General features: G+C 39.3%; 2 protein-coding genes across 3 annotated transcripts in view; one reads left to right on the top strand and one right to left on the bottom strand.

The window, feature by feature from the left end:
• LOC125301670 (RNA-binding motif, single-stranded-interacting protein 2-like) overlaps positions 1-4,119 on the top strand; it is a 53,440-nt gene extending 49,321 nt beyond the window's left edge. Inside the window, exons 13-14 of one of the 2 annotated variants that reach the window (XM_048254337.1) lie at positions 1-75; positions 725-4,119. The exon at positions 1-75 is cut by the window's left edge and continues 20 nt beyond it. In XM_048254337.1, the coding sequence (XP_048110294.1) occupies positions 1-64 (64 nt within the window). In that variant the 3' untranslated portion in view covers positions 65-75; positions 725-4,119. Of the gene's footprint in view, positions 76-533 lie in introns of both variants that reach the window. The other variant, XM_048254336.1, reaches the window with a different exon arrangement.
• An 821-nt stretch (positions 4,120-4,940) lies between these two features.
• Positions 4,941-11,178, bottom strand: faim2b (Fas apoptotic inhibitory molecule 2b). The gene is made up of 12 exons (XM_048254338.1): positions 10,870-11,178; positions 9,970-10,033; positions 9,734-9,819; positions 9,552-9,616; positions 9,178-9,231; positions 9,011-9,061; positions 7,779-7,818; positions 7,569-7,606; positions 7,356-7,443; positions 6,967-7,062; positions 6,635-6,688; positions 4,941-6,461 (listed from the first exon to the last, which is right to left on the bottom strand). Exons 1-12 carry the CDS (start codon positions 10,882-10,884, stop codon positions 6,312-6,314), a joined length of 801 nt encoding a protein of 266 aa, XP_048110295.1. The 5' UTR covers positions 10,885-11,178; the 3' UTR covers positions 4,941-6,311.
• Positions 11,179-17,413: the final 6,235 nt, after the last annotated feature.

Genomic DNA, 17,413 nt, shown 5'->3' on the forward strand with positions numbered 1-17,413 from the left:
ACAACAGGTTGCCATGGAGACACCCACAGAACATACAAACTACTCCTACCAACACACCAAGTGAATCCCCAGGAGGTAGGACCTCTGACTGACTTTAGATACAGCCCTAAGTGAAATACATTTGTTTTATTAGTGCAAGACAGGGTGTGCAATATGAGAACAATGTTTCTGTTTAAAATTCACTTAAATCATTGCTGAAGTGAAATTTGAGATGGCTGTGAGCGTTGCCCTGGCCAAGACCATAACTATTCCAGTCAGCCGCTATGTCTCATTTAGGCTTATCAAAAGAAATGACATCAGCATGGAAGCATGGCATTGCATTATCAAATTAGGCCATCAGTTCAGTGTTTGATTTGCAACAGTTGCAGAAGTTGTTTTGCTTGTGTGGAGGAGTTGTTTATAAGACTGACAAAGTCTATATGTTGTTGTTGTGTGTGTGTGTGTGTGTGTGTGTGTGTGTGTGTGTGTGTGTGTGTGTGTGTGTGTGTGTTTGTTGTGTATGTTTGTTGTGTGTGTGTGTGTGTGTGTTTCAGTGCTACAACAGGGGTGTTTGAGAGAGAGCAGAAAGCATTAAGTACATAGGATCTCTCCTTGAGGCCATCCATTTTCCACAGGAAAGAAAACATCTTGTCAAGAAAAAATGAAAAAGAAACACCTTTTTTATTAAGAAAAGAAAGACAAAGGACAGCCATCAACCTTTGCTGGGCTTTTTTCTCTCTTCTAGGGTCACTCAACCAAAGGTGGGAGATTTTTGCGACGGAGCTTTACTCTATTTTGATAACAAACCTACAAAACTAAAGAAAAAGAGGCTGTTTAATTCAGAACAGGGGGAAATTGCAAAATTATTATTTTTATGCATGTTATAAAAAATCTTATTTTTAAAAGAGTCATTCTGGAGTACTAGAATGAGACAAGATAAGAAAGTTACAACACAATGTGTCTTTTATTTTTTTGTAATATATGCAAACTTTTATTTTTAATTTTTATTTGTTTTTTGTTTTTCAATCAGCAGCCGTAAAATATTTTTGTACAGTTTCAAAAACTCAAACAATGCTTTCTGTTTGTCATATTTTTTCATGAGTAGTTTTGACATGATAATTACTGTTGTAGTTGAAGGCAGGCCAAAAACCATTTAAAGCTACTTGTTCCTGTTCATTCATGCTGCTGAGAAATCAAGCTTGGCATGAAGTCTTATTTTTTTAAGGGCATCAGACAATCAGAGATATTTTTTACTATTTATTTGTAGCTGTAGGTCTAAATTAGTGCATACTAATACAATTTCATACATTGAACATTTTAATTTAATTTAATACGATCTCTGACCTATTTAACTTCATCATTCAAAATGATTAACAAATTACTTTTTTTCATTATTATTCATGCTGAGAGCATTTCATAGGCATATAGTTTCTGTAGTGGAGAGGTTAAAGGAAGAATACACTTACAGCTAAGTACAGTAGAAGACTTAGATACAAAAAAAATCTCTATTTTAACCTGTACATTGACCATTAAACTTTGAAAGCGAAAGTAGTAATTTCACCTGTCTTGCTACCTGAGAGCAGCAAACATGGTTGAAAAGGTTTCACATTATTATACACACTGTTCTTTCACGTCTTCACTTGGCACTACTCTATCTTCTCATGGTGTGTCCTGGCATCCATGTTTTTCAAAACCGAGGTTGGGCTATCCTCCCAAGTATGAGTAGCTTTAAGTGGTTTTTCATTTTGTGGCTACTTAGATATTGTTTTAAACATTTTAGTAACACCTTATGAAACCCTCACGATACTTACGAATGACTTCAGGTGGCAGTTTGAGACATGGCTGTTCCAGGTTTGGGTGAAGTGGCTCCACTTTGATTCCTGCATAAAGTTTTCCAGTTTAGAAGAACACAAGATATATGACCGTTTTATGCTATTATACCTCAGAGCATTCAGATAGAGCTCTCAAGCCGAATCCGAAGTTATCCAGCATTAGAATTCAGATTCAGAACATACTTCAGTGAAGAATTTAGCATTCTTCCAATTTCAACTATAGTTTGTGGACCTTGTTACATGTTAACTATATATTTAAGTACAATGTAACACACTCACTATCAATGTGTAATTATGTTTAGAGTTGTTCTTGTCAAATTTGCTTACATAACCCTAATCTCAAATTTAGTTTTATGCAAGTCCCCCGAATCAGTGTTACAAGTCAGTCCTCAGTATGTTACAATGTACTTAAATATGTAGTTCCATCTGAAGAGGGCTGTGTAACTTGTTTTTCTGCCTTGTTTGTGGCTGTGAGGGGTTTGTTCCTATCGTGAGGGTCATATTCTGGTCATTTTTGTTTTTGTACAGATATGAAAATTAGCTTTAGATTTGGGTGGGGTTTTTGTTTATGTTGAAAAAAGGAATGACAGAGCTCAGCAAAAAAAAGATTTAAAAATGTTAAAAAGTGTATAAAAAACAGAACAGAAGAGATGAGGTTTGAAACAGAAGACCCAGATATTTTTTCTTTGTTAAGGTTGTGCGTGAGTGATTTTTATCTTTTTCTCAATGCTGCTGTTTTAATCAGATTTTTATTCCTGTCTTTTAGATAATTTTTTGTTAGTTTCCTAAAAATGGTTGTTTTGCTTTCTTTTTTCACCTGAATCCTCTCACTTACAATGTCTTTCAGGCAAAACCTTCCTTTTGATGAATTTCTTATAGTTGACGTAGATGATCTTTTTTTTAGTTGTAGGACCCTTTTCACGAGTGTAAGTAGTGTTGTTACTCTCTCCAGAGATTCATAGGATTTTTGTGTAAAATGTGTTTTGAGTCTGTGAGTTTGTACACTGTCCATGCAAACCTAGACATGCTTTTATGATTTTTGTTTAAAAAAAAAATTCCATGTCCTGTCTGTGTCTCTTTGCACTGTTTATTTCTTTTTATTTTATTTTATTTCCAGCCAAGCACTACAGGCATTCAGATGACACAAAAACCCAATGAAGAACGCATTTGACTGACCAACAGAATTCAAAACGTATGCTCTCGTTGAGGCCTCAACATTTTTCAACCAATAGCTAGTACTGCAGATATAGTACTGAAGGGGCTTTAGTGTGTCTTGAATGGCAGTTCTTGATACAGGTGACATTGCCAATTATCAAGATTCATTCAAGATTAAACATACCAAGCAGTAAACACTTCAGATCACCGAAATAACACTTGATGTTTTAATGGAAGTGGACCTGGATCCATCAAAGCATGGTGTTATTAAGCACCTCAGTTTATATCATTCATAGACACTAAACATAGAGTATAGTACTTTCATTCATATTCAAATGGAAAGAAAACACAATTTGATTGTAAAAAAAATGTTGTGTTTTTATGCATAACACAGGATATCGGCCACAACATAACATAGGGTGACATTGGCCTGCTGCAATGTCCTTCATACATCCCACATAGTGTATCTGAAATCTTGGTCAGACAAATGCATTTTCCAAGGGTTTGTCTCTCTATTCTCCTCATGCATTCTCCAAAACAAGTTTGTTTTCTCTATAATGTCTGCAACCAAAGATGACAAAGCCATCTACCAGTTGAACAAGCTGTCTAAAATTCTCTGTTATTCACCCCTTATTGGAACAATCCAAATGAAAACAATGTTCCTTATTACCCTCTGACCTCTTATAAGCAATATTCACTTTCAGGGATAGTTTTGTCGCTGGTGTGGACTTCATGTTTATTTGAAAAGGAAAAAAAAAAAGCAATGATTCACATAGAATATTCATGAATCATGTGTATTATGCCATCAGCTTGAGGTCATAATACTTAATACTTAAACTACATAATTGGCTTTACTTAAATTGGCAGCAACATTTTTAATATTATTATTTCTGTACATATTTGGCCTTTCCTTGATGCTTGGTAGTTTATAGGACCTTTTTGATGGTTTTCAGTGGCTTGTTGAATTTAATTGATGTGACTGTTTGATTTCATTGTGTTTTCTTTTGAATTGTTTCTTGTCTGATTGTCTGTTTTTGTTATCTTGTTCTGTCCAGATGTAGTTAAACTATGTACAGTTTATTCACATCATGAACACCTCATGAAGGAAAGAGCATCTGTTTTGGTTTTTGACTTGCATGGCAAAAGCAAAAATCAACATACCATGCATCAGCCATTACTTCAAATACAAAAATTGAAATACGAAAATATTAAAGAAAAAAGAAAAAAAAATAAACAAACCTGAACAGGGAGGAGACGTATGGTAATCCTTCAGAACAGGGAGGAGACGTGTGATTTCTCACGTTGCCTGATATCTCCTTCGATGTACATACATGGTTGTCTGATGTTAGTGAGCCTTTAGCATTGTACACATGCTGTACAATTATTCATGCCTTAAGAAAAACTTCAACACTGAAGTACTTATCCTGTGCCCCTATGTCTGAAGTGTTATCAGGAAAAAGAAAATGCTCAGTTTTTGCCTTTACCTACATAGTCTGTCCATTTTAACCGTAGACAACATATTTGTTATTATTTATTTCAGCTATGATGATTTATAAACACTCAAAGTCAAACAAGCTGGAGTGTCAGGGTTGTGCTATTGCAGCAGCAAAAATGACACCGTCAACACATTGTGTTAGGCAATTATGCAATTTCTGTGAAATCTAATTATTTGCATCTATATGTTACTATATAGATATGACTATAGATGACAGAAGAATTTCTGGGGCTTCTTTGTATAGCCATAAGAGTCCATGATTACTAGGATTAATTTTGATGATAGTTTCATGTCCCGTCCATATAAACTCTCATTCTTATGGTTTGAGTTTTGCAATCAATTAGACATTGTGGTAAGCGAACCCAAGGACTCATCTCATCAACTGCTTCTCAACATTTTCTTTATTTATACAAGAACTCATTTTGTACAGTGTGAACAAGGAAAAGGAGTTAAAAATAAATGTTGAATTTTTTGTTTGTTTTATTTTCTAGTGCATCAGCCGGTTGCTAACCAGCAGTTTTGTCTTCCTGTGCCACAGTTGCTGATTTCTCTGTCACTCTGTTTTTTATTCATTGATATTCTTTTCTCTTGGTTGTACTCTTTTTTTGAATTTGATATGTTGATTTTCTTTTTTTTAATAAAATTCTTGTTTTTCAATGAACTGTTCACAGAAATGTTAATGGGTAGAGTTTCAGATGCAGAACAAACATTTCACACATAGTTGTCATGGGGACTACAACTTTATTTCAAATATCAATCAAATCAATCAATCAATCAAAATTTATTTGGATAGCACTTTAAAACAACCAGTAGGCGTCCAAAGTGCTTCACATCAGAGACTAAGAATAAAAATCAAGCAGTAAAAAGATTGACATATAGAATTACATAAATAGAATTGTCACACCACTACTGTGTATTAAAAGCCATTCTAAACAAGTGAGTCTTTAGTTTAGACTGGAAAAAACCAACGTCTGTAATTGTCCGAATATCAGGGCGTAGCTTATTCCAGAGTTTCGGGGCAGCAACCGCAAAAGCCTGCTCAAATAGCTAATATTACTATAGAAACATTATCTTAATCTGTTTGCTTATCACTGATTTTGATTGCACTGGCATGTCAACACTGACTCAGTATAAAACAACACAAGGCCACCTTTGCATATAAAAACATTAACACTAGACCTTTTTTCCACAATGTATGTCTCAGGATATACATAGATTGCATTATTTCCAGATTGCAGTTCATATGAACACACCATCATTGACATACACTGACCTTCAGAGTTCCTGGTCTGGACTAAGAATAGGATTGATGCAGTTAACAATATAGACAAAACTGTCTTTCCCTACCTGTCTGCATACAGCTACAGTTAATCTATCTGATCTCATCTGCCTAAGAAGAGCTATTCAACACAACGCTAGCATAAAAAATAGTCCTGATTTGTAAAGTGCATGCACTCCTAAACCTTTCTTAGCCATCTGAAATATAGGACTGAGGTAAAGAAATGGCCAAATGTCACAAAAACATTTGGGTTGGTACATTAAAGACCCTTTCAACAATAAAAACAAAAACAATGCTTGAACGTTCTATTTGGTTCCCAATCTACTTCCTCTGCATTAAGATAACATATGGAATGTTGAAACAGAAGCCTTGTGGGGCCAACTATGATGCTGATAATGGAACTCTCTTGAAAGGGTCTATAGTTCAAGTAGACAGGTCGAGCAAGAGAAGCCTCAGCCATACCCGAGTGGAGGAAGTGAGCCATGGCATTTATGAATATAAAAATACTGATTGCTGTTGTCAGGTGGAAGCAGGAGGTCGGAAGGAAGATGGAGGAGAAGGTGGGTAATCTTTACTCATGATGTCCACCAAACAACTGTAGCAGGAAGGAGAACAGGTAGACGACATCCAGGTAGAGGCTGAGGGTGGCAAACACATATTCCTCTGGACTCATGGTGTACTGCTTGTTGCCAATCAGCAGCTGAGTGTCAAAAGCCAGGAACTGGGAAAGAAGGAAGGCAAAGGACACAAAAGAGTAAATTGAACATAAAGATACAACAAGTGCCTCAAGTTATTTACACATGCTCAATATCAGATCTTTTTTGACAATTGACACACTACTATAACTAATGAGCTTGTGAGCCTGAGTTCTACTTTGGCATTCAGAAGACTCACCATAGTGAACACAATCGCCCCAATGACCCCATAGATGGCATGCAACCATGGCACCTATTAAATAAGGGAAAAACATTACTACAGACAGTAAGAGGGATCGGAGCTATAATTAGTCCTGGCAGTGGTTTTGGTGCAAATTTAGCTCCCTGCTTAGGTGGAATAATCCGCCTCGCTCATGAGAACTGGCCAGCAAGGCTTTACGGAAAAGGCTAAATTTAGATGCACTACTGACTACAACCTGCCAATGAGTCATCAGCCTGGAAACGTCCAGGGAGGAAGGGCTTGGCCTAGTTTAATTTGTATTCTTAGTTTAAAGTGCGTTAGACACGTACATAGCCAAAGGGGACCACGAAGCCCATGATGATGCCACAGAAAAACAGCACCATGCAGAGGACAAAGAGAAGACCCTGACAGGAAGTGAAGTCCACCTGGACAGAGGGATACAGAACAAACTTTTATAAATAAGTATTCTATTACTATTAATAAATGCTGAAGTATGAGACAATATCGCTGACATATAAATTATTAATTGTGCAATTTTATGTCTTTCTCTCTCTCACATACCCTTTTGAACAGTCTACACCAAATAATTGTTTTATGAAAGTAAAAATATATATAAATATCATGTTCTGCATATCAAGCCATGCTAAAATGAGTAATTTTGGGGTTGGTCTATATTATATTATAAGTGTTAATGTTTTTTTCCCCTTATAAAACTTACCTTGGTTTGGAAGCTAAAGATGGTGACAGACAGACACACCATAGCAGTGATTCCCAGGCATAACACTACAGACTGAGTGTTGTAGAAGCTACGAGGACACAAAAAGATAAAGGCTTTTTATAAAAGTTCTCAATAGTTGAATTAGTTATTCACTGTCTATCCTTATTTAACACCGACAGAACAGTTTAAACGTACCATTCATCAGTTATTTACCTGGAAATGAAGCCAAGCATGCAAGCCATGCTGAGAGTCTGGGAGATGATAGAACGGAAGCATGCAAACAAACCGACACACACACAGAGAGACACGGCATGGTCAGACAGGTAGAGAAGGAAGGGATGGTGGGAAAAAAGACAGATAGCAAGAGAAACTGAGAAATGTTGAAGTGTTGAAAAGAGGAACGCCCCATATCGAAACACTCACAAAGATGGTGAGCAGAATGAAGTTCCAGGGAAACTGCCGCCTGGGATGGAAGAAAGGTAACAGGTTGTAAGACCCATTTCACACTTTGTATCGTAACACCCCCAATTATCACCACTTTTGTTCAGAAATTCTAAAACAACGATGTTTTTTAACACTTCAAAATAACATTTGCTAAATTAACCTTACATTTTTCAGTAGCCATAGGTGTGTAGATTTGAACAAAATCTGGTTTGGTTCTTAACGGGAGCATTTACTGCCTGAAATATCCGATTTTGTTTACCACGCTCGGAGTTGTAGTGCTGGCCTGATGGGTCGCCTATTTACACCGTTTCAACGTCACATGAACGGTTAGACCGAGAATTCTCGTCATGAAATTAAAATTCCACTCGAGCTCCAAGCGGTTGTGTACACGCAGCCTTACAACACTGTTTACAGCTCTTTGAGTCACGGTAAAATGTAATTTTTGGTACATAGCTAATTTAGATACACCTATGGTGTGGGTGGTTGCGTTTCTGTATGAGTCCGCTGTCTTGGTTTGTATAGAAATGGATATTAAGTGACACATACACGCAAGACGGTGGAAATACGGGACCGACGGTAATAGGGGGAGTTCCGATAACTTTGTTATTCACATCTTAGGGGCATGTGATGTACAGAATAAAATATATTGAATATGCTACAATCCAGTAACTGCCCAGCGCTCTCCGTTCCTGTGATAGATTTGGGTCTTTCAAGAGGGGTATAAAGACATATCTGTTCAGCATGCACTTAATTAATTAAGTGGTTCTTGTATGTTATGGTATTTGTTTATTTTCATTAGGCTATTGATCATTGATATTGCATTGCCATTATTGTTTATTATTGCTATTTTCCTTAATGTAGTCTTACCAGCATTTTAAAACTGTTCACTGTTAATTTGTAACTATTGTATTGCTTTTATTTATAAGTCGCTTTGGAAAAATGCATGCTAAATCATATAACCATAACCATAATAAAATCATGTTATTATGGTGTTACATGCTCCAAATGTAAAGCACTTTGAGCTGCATTCTGTGTATGAAAGGTGCTATACAAATAAAGCTTATTATTATTATTGTTATTAGTAGTAGTAGTAGTAGTAGTAGTAGCAGTAGTAGTATGTTGTGGTAATATAGTTACACATGACGTTTAACCTCTACTTATGTAAATCTGCAATTAGCCTTTCCATTTTTTAACAAAAAAAATGTTTGTACCTGATATCACCACAGCAGGCCAGAGTGATGTAGGAGATGAAGAAAAAGAGGCTGTGGAAATATAGAGAAGAAGAGGGTTGAAATCTCTCCCCTAGGTAATGCTGTATAGTCAGTATTTTACCAGTATAACTCAAAAATTTGATTCCTGATCTATTGAGTGCACTTACTAAGCCAGCGAGTAAAGGCCTGGATGAGTCTGAATGTAGATTTTCACAGGCATGCTGCAAAGTCAAAAAAGAGAGGGAAATTAACCGTTTTACATGTCTCAGTTCACACATCACACATACACAGTGGTGTAGTCTAAGTTATATGCAGGACTACGCAGTATACCCACTTAAAAAGCATCACCATCTCAGTATACCCACTTAAAATAGGCAAGGATAAGAGGCCTATTAACATTTGGGGTTGATCACAGTATATTAACTACAGCTAACTAGACTATACCACTGCACATACATCAAAAAATGAAAAAGTGTCACAGATATGGCAGCACACACACACATGAACACACAGAAGTTTTCCTAAAGTGGCTTTCACTCACCAGAATGTAAAAAGAGTCACTATCCCAAGAGTGGAAAACAGCTGCAACATTAGGATGGCATACACCTGCACATGTAAAAAGGAGTAAATGAGAGAAGCTACAAATCTTTATTAATGTGTCCAGACTTTCTATCTCTGGTAGTTTACTGACAAGGATTTGTATTTCAAAAGCAGATGCTTCACCTTCCGGATAAAAACACGACGGATATTCCCATCGTCCCAGGAGAAAACCACTTGTTCTCCATCCACATAATAGTAACCTGGGCATCCTGAGAGAGAGAGAGACGTATTTGAGCGTATCTAAATGCGCAGAGGTGGACTCAATCTCTTTCTCTAAATTGTGTGTTTAATATGGAATGGTTCCTTGTTGAAATGCTGTATGGTCTCATGATACATTCTGGAAAGGTATTTTTCGTTACCTTGATTTGCCTCCTCGTAGCTTGGGGGTGTATTCCCACCCATAGTCTTGATAGCTGGAGCCACCTGGAAGTATAAAGACAAACAGACATATGTCACTTACTGCCACATGTGGTGAGGTGATGGTCAGTTCCAGCAGCAATCAGCATTTCTTTGATTCACATGGAGGTCAGAAAGCCTGAGCAATATCATAATGACCTGAACCAAGAGCTGACACCAGAGCTTAGTTTATTTTCTGCCTTTTTTTTTTAACTAACTATGTTAGCAAACTACAAACAATTAACTAATCTAGTTATTACATAAATACTGCTCTGAACTGTAAGTAACCGTAACCATTGCCATGTCCAACCCTTTTGTTTCATAGACAGGTTAGAAATATAATTATCATCCACTTTAAAATCTGACTTTCACTGTCCTGGGGCGCATTTCCCAAAACCATAGTTGCTAATTAAGTTAGCAGCTTTGTTGGTTGCAATGCAATTTCCCATTGCCAACCAACTAAGTTGCTGATGGGTTAGCAACTAAGGTTTTGGGAAACGCACACACCCCTGATATGTGCTGCAGAGCTGACCTTTAGAATCACTCACAAGTTCAATTCGGAACAGATGCTTACTTAAAGCTTGCCACTGGAGGCTTTGGCCAACATAGTGGCACAGAATCCAGGAGTGTTTTTTTACTTAAGATATTACAACAATAATCCCACAATAGCACTTTTTACTTAAGATATTACAACAATAATCCTTCAATAGCACTCAGGCCATGACTTGTTTCAGGGATTGTAATGAATGAGAGTAGCAATAAAAACAAGCCTGAACCAAGAACCATCTTGACAGGTCATTCATTCATTCTTTCATTCATTCATTTTTGCATTCATTCATCCTTAATGCTTCAAGATTGCCTACCTTCTTCTGACTCATGGTTCCTGTGTTTATGTTGTTCTTATTGAATACTCCTCTGTACTCTTTATTATCTTAAGGTCTTCGGCGCGTCCACTCTGTCTTCAGGGGTTTATCCTCTTGCAGTTTTGTTTATCCAGATTAAAAAGATGTGCGCCTATCTTCTTATGTGTGTGCTTGCCTCCAGGGTCTTCTTATTTCTCTGTATACTTGCATGAATGTCTTGAGTTTGGCTCTTTAAATTTCAAAAAGAGCTGTCACAGCAGTCACATTCAGCTCAGAAGTTGTTCTCTGGTTGTCCATCCACAGTTTGAACTCATCCAGTCCTTTATACCCCTCTGTGGAGTTAATCTCACTCAAGGCCTTATCCCTGCCTCCACCCCCACATTGAAATGTAGTACATTCTGGCAGCTCTTAAATAAGGAGAAGTACCATGGAAGCCAAGAGGAACATACCATCTCTTTCAGCCAAAGGGTGTTGTGTTTATTTCAAAGAAGGGCAGGGGATATTCTCAGAGATAATTGGCCACCTGTTGGAGGAAAGTGGGTGAGTTACATACAGTAGTCATGCAGGTTTCATAATCAGACACACATATGAGATTAGGGGGAAAGGTCATTTTTTTATTTAAAGCCATTTTGTAGCAAATGTTCTAAAATTGTACACACACACACACACAGGAAATGATTATCTCTAGCAAATCATCACTGTGTGGCTGGTTGCACATGTCTTCATCGACTGGAGTATGTGTGAAGAATATAACAGCTTCCATTGCTTTACTTAAACCCTCCATTGTAGATTGTCATCATCATGTCAGAATAGCAGTGAAAGCAGAATTACGTTATCATGGTAATTTGCCACGTTGCGTGATTGAGAAGACCATTATCATGTCAGGTGCCTTTACAGTGTGTGTCACCTACTGACAAACCAAATTAGTAGGCCTTACACATTATAAGAGCTATCTTTTTCATTATTTTGAATGGTAACAAAACAGAGTTTTGTTATATCAACAGTGTTCATTGTGTGACATGTAGGCCTAATGTTAAGCCTGTGATGGCCAATAAAACTTTTCATTCTACAACAGAATTTTTCCACTGTATTTTCTCCAGGATTCTTCCTATAACCCTGTGTCTAGAACCATCTCTGAGAGAAGGATGACATCATGCTCTTGGTGAATTAGGTTTAGTTTTGTAATTGGCAGGTAGAGAAGTAATGAGATGGAGGCTAAACCCATTAAAGGCTCAAATTGTCATATGACTGTTGATACCTGCTGGAAATGTCTGGCTTACTGTAGGGTTCCCGTCACTGCAGTAGTACATTAAGTAGTCAATTGGATGTGTGTTTCCTATTTTAGGTCAATACCTTTGAGTGTATTTTGATGCTTAAGTGTGTATGTTTGGCTGTGTGTGTGTGTGATACAATGCAGTGTTATGTCTGCACCAATGTGTGTTTCCTATTTTAGGTACATTTATTTCAGTGTATTTTGACACTTAAGTGTGTGTGTGTGTGTGTGTGTGTGTGTGTGTGTGTGTGTGTGTGTGTGTGTGTGTGCTAGCTGCTAGCCTTCAGGTGTGTTCCAGTTTTTCTAGCAGTCTCTTTGTTTCTTTGTCTTGTTTTCCTGTAGCCTCTTATATAGTTACACTGATCAACTCTTTTGCTCTCTGTATTGATAAGCTAATATTTTAGGAATAAACAATGTCTCATTTTGATTAATGGAATGTTCACATCGTTCAATTTAATACAAAACGCAGAATGATTACCAGCTGCGAAAGGTCCCTGTGGGAATCTCCTGAGATATCGCCACTCCAGGAATGCCTATCGTCCAATCAAAAATACTTCAGCCGGACCTAACTCTTATAATTCATTACATTGATAGGTCATTTTACATTTTCAATTTGTCAATTTTACAGTGGAAAATAACTCTCAAACAGTAATTTTCATCAGAACATGTTACATGTAGGGCCTACGCTATGTAAGGGATAATGTATCAGAACGCCGCTCATTATTGGGAAAATAAGTGAGCCTAGCTGGTTCATGACTGAACTCCCATAATGCTGTGCAAAGCGTGCAGGAATGTTAATGTTGATTATGTGTAATGTTGATTATGTCACTGCATCATCTTACAGTCGTGTTTGTGTTCCCAGTTAGTTAGAGTGTGCCGAACCAGGTTGAGCTGGTGTGTGATGGAATGCAACCTGGAGCAGATGTGTAGTGCTGGGGCATAAGGGCCGGGTCTGGGCCACATTATGTATGCATGTGTTATGGTGTGAGACCACTAAAAACCATTCTGAGACAACTTTGCATCTTGTTACATTGGTGTCAGAAGTGGAATGTCGACCCCTACTGGACTGGAGGAGAAAGTTGCAACCAATGCCCTGGCAATGATGAGTTTCCTGCCAAGACGGCTCTTCGACAGTGCGCTCGCCCATGGCCACCAGCCTGCAGCATGACCGTAACGTAGAAGCGGGCCCGGCCACAGGAGGAGACGAACCGGGCTGATGGCAGCATCCCGCCACTTGAACCCGCTCCACACGGGAGCGATGGAAACCGGCCGGTCCCCGATGCGACGGCAGCAGTAGAAGGGCACCCCAGCATAAAGTTGCCCCACTACAATGGCGAAAGGCCGCTGGCGACATACCTGGTACAGGTCCGGCTGGCAGCCGAGCTGAATGGCTGGTCGGTGGAGAGAACGGGCGTACAGGTGGCATTGGCTCTGGAGGGGGAAGCGCTACAAGTATTAGAAGACCTGCCGCCGGCTGCGCAAGCAGGCTGGACCGCAATCGAAGCAGCTCTGCAACGACGATTTGGCCAGAGAATCTTCACCAGCGATGCCCGAGAACAACTCGCTTCCAGACGGTGACACAAGGGCGAGAGACTGAGCAAGTTCGCGGCCGACCTGCAGCTGTATGCCCGGCGGGGCTACCCAACGTACAGCCAGAGTCTACATGAAATGATGGCACTGGAAGCGTTCGTGCGAGGCATCCACCCTGAGTGACTGAAAGAACACCTTGATCGAAACTGGCTCCACCATCTCGCTTGTGCACCCCGGTCTCTTACCCGGCACGCTGGTAGCCAGAGGCTAGGAAGAGACAAAAACGCGCATCACAACAGTTACCGGAGAGCGAGCGGAACTGTATGGGCAAAAAGTGGTGTGTGTGTGCATCAACGGTGAGACTGCGAGCCGCCGGCTTTGGTTGGCTAGTATTCAGGATGATTGCATTCTCGGCCTGGACGTGCTAGAGAAATGGGGGGCTGTGGTGGACATTTCCCGGTTCACACTACACTTGGGGCCGAGCAGCGTAGTGTTGCACACGGCGGGGAAAACAGAGCATGAAGTGCGGAGAGCTGGCGCGACTAAGGACCCTCCAACTCGCTCCACACAAGCCCGCAGGAAGCGAACTCGCAAAGAGTGCTCGTCATCCAAGACTCCGCCCCTCCCCACACAAGCCCGCGAAACTCAAGCGCATGAAAACAACAAGTCTCATCCAGGGCCCAGTTTCCCGATAACAATGGAGACACGCTCTTAAGAGGGTTTTCTACGATTCATCTTACGATCGTTCGTTTGGTTTTTCCGACTGTTTCCCGAACATGCTCGTAGCGTGAACGCACGTGCACTGCTCTTAAGATGCTCTTAAGGGGAGCTGTCCACGTTGATGTCCACAAAATATCCTCTGATTTGACGGTGATGTCAGGTGACTGCACGTCACAGCTATAGGCCTACCATTTAAACTTCGGATCTACACATTAATTCACATCAATACGAAAATAGAAACACTTTGACATCTGCATGTAAGCATCCCAAGTAGGTTATATACCACACACACACGAATAATTGTAATTATTTTAAGATTAGATTGTTGCACCATGCAATAATTTTTCGCGGTGTCACTTAAAGGGGTGGTTCAGGATTTTGGACATAAGACCTTATTTCCAAGTAAGCAAGTGTGATATTTATCAGTGGAGACCGTTTTCAGCACGTTTCATCCAGTCCTTCTAATTGCAGAGTTCGCAGGTGCTAGGCTAGCGCAAGTCAACGGTATGTGCTAGCCTGCCACTAAAGACAGTCTTACCCACTCCAAAGTACACCTGCATTTAAAAATCTCACTGCACACAATTGGATAACACACTACGACCAATGTGTACTGTCCTCCAACATTGCAGCGCTGTTTTCATCAGTTTAGCTGGTTCCCCGGAATGTTGGGGTAAAAGTAAGTGTATCATTGCTCTTTGCCAGAGTGTCTCGCAGAGACAATTCCATTGTGCTCTCGCGAGAACTCTGGATTTCCAGGGTAGCATTCTATAGAGCTAAATTTGTCTCAATAATATTTATATATGCACAGAGGGGGATCCACAAATATTTCTTGATTTGCATGTGTGTTTTGATACCTACAAATAAAAAAAATCATATTTGTAACTCGTATATCGATTTTTACAAATATAGATGTGCATTTGTAAATAAAATGCCATTTGTAAAACCGAAAATTTCCTTTGTGAAATGTGATTCTACATTTGTGGATCACCAGCACACGCATTCTTCGCTTCCAAAGTTACGTGTTTTTGAGACGTTCTTCGCATAAAAGTCGCACAAATCCACACGTGAAAAAAATCATATTTGTAACTTGTAAATTCGTTTTCACAATTGTAGATGTGTATTTGTAAATTAAATGGCATTTGTAAAACTGAAAATTGCCTTTGTGAAATCTAATTTTGCTTTTGTGGATCACCAGCACACGCAGTTTTCATTTTCGCATTTGATCAGCACACGTGTTTTTGAGACAATCTTTGCGGCAGAGAAGCCACCCAGATCCCGACAGGGGTCCAGTTCGCCCTGTCGGGACTTATTTTCCCAATAATGACCGGCGTTCTATACATTATCCCTTACTTAGCCTATCACCCGGAGAGAAGAAATACTCTTTTCTGATTGGCTGGTGGGGTGGCTTTTAATTCTGAATAACGGGACACCTATGAAGTAGATCTGGTAAAAAAAGTAACCTGGTCTAACGATGTTGAGAATAGAATTCTCTGCTACTAGAGTTCTCTGACATAACACTTAAGTTAATTGGATAGCACTGTTACTGATCCTCTGACAGCAGCTGACTTTGGAGCAGGCCTGGCCCTGACCTGTCCTGTAACTGTCATTCTATGGTCTGAAGGTCAATCTGGATTAGGGCCAGATCACCAAATGCACTGTATGTAAGTGGATAAACTCACACAGTAGCCTACTCATAGTACTCACATTAGTGTTATAATGTTATAGTGTTAACAATGTTATAGTGTTAACAATGACCTGAAATTGCCTGTACTCTTGCATAGACTGAAACATTTGTCCTGCAATGTGTTTTTACTTGTGTTTGCTCATGTGAATCTGTTTGTTTTTGTGATTCTGTTTGTTCCTGTGTGCTCTTGACCCCGCCTCTCACTGACTGCCTGAATTGTTCCCAGTTGTTTCCTTTCTTTTGTCTGTCCTCTCGATGAACTATTCTGTTGTGTCGTGTCTTTCTTCTGGTTTGTTTCTGCTTCACACTTCGGCTCTGAGAATTTTTCATCGTTTTGTTGTTGGGACTCTTGGACTCTTTTCAGCTTTAGCCACATCCTGTACCATCAAAGTTGAATGGAACCCAGATACTGAACCTCTAGAAGCTGATTTACATGATGAAAGCAATAGGTGATCGCTCTCACTCGGATTAAACTGTCAGGTCTATTCACAAGTCTTGGTTTGAGAGGTCAGTTCAGGTACACGGTGGTGTTTGTATTAGTGATAGGGACCTGCTTTGCCACTACTTCTCTGTGCTTGACCTGCACCTGCACTGTGTCTTGCTTCTAATTAGAAATCTACGCCTACACATATCACTTTTTTTATAGTAATATAAACTGCAAACAGCTCAGTCACATTACATACATTAAACAAGCACACACACACACACACACACACACACACACACACACACACACACACACACACACACACACACACACACACGCACACACACACCTAAACATACTGCATTGTTTTATTTCAGCTCCATTTCCACACCAACCAACACAAAAGTAATGTACCTAAGGATATATCCCCATGCCTGAGCTTGGATATTGCATTACTATGACATCAATGACAGACTTCCTTCATCAGCTGCCTCCATTGTTCTCATTCTCATTCAGTGAATGAACAACTAATCTGTAAGGTATTCCAACAAAGAATAACTTCATCAATCTTATAGGGGCAGCACTGAGTTTCCATGGAGACTGTGAGACTAGCTAAAACAGACATTAATTAAATGCTGACATCAATGAGACCAATTTAGTTCTAATTTCAAAACGCTAGGCTGATGATGGTAGTGTGACTGTGACAATGAACTGTCTACCATGAGAGGGCGCTCTAGTATTAGTTTTACTTGTGATCAAGTCAGACAGCGCTCACATCCAAGAACTGAAAAATGACTCTGTTCTGTTGATCTGTTTAGCTGTAAATAATTAATGATGAGCCTTGGGTTGAAACAGCTGACTGCACATTGGCTATTAAAGCCATAGAGTCATCCGATCACATAAGCCGTCA

Source organism: Alosa alosa, chromosome 10, assembly GCF_017589495.1.
Source record: "Alosa alosa isolate M-15738 ecotype Scorff River chromosome 10, AALO_Geno_1.1, whole genome shotgun sequence".
NCBI classification, from domain to species: domain Eukaryota; kingdom Metazoa; phylum Chordata; class Actinopteri; order Clupeiformes; family Clupeidae; genus Alosa; species Alosa alosa.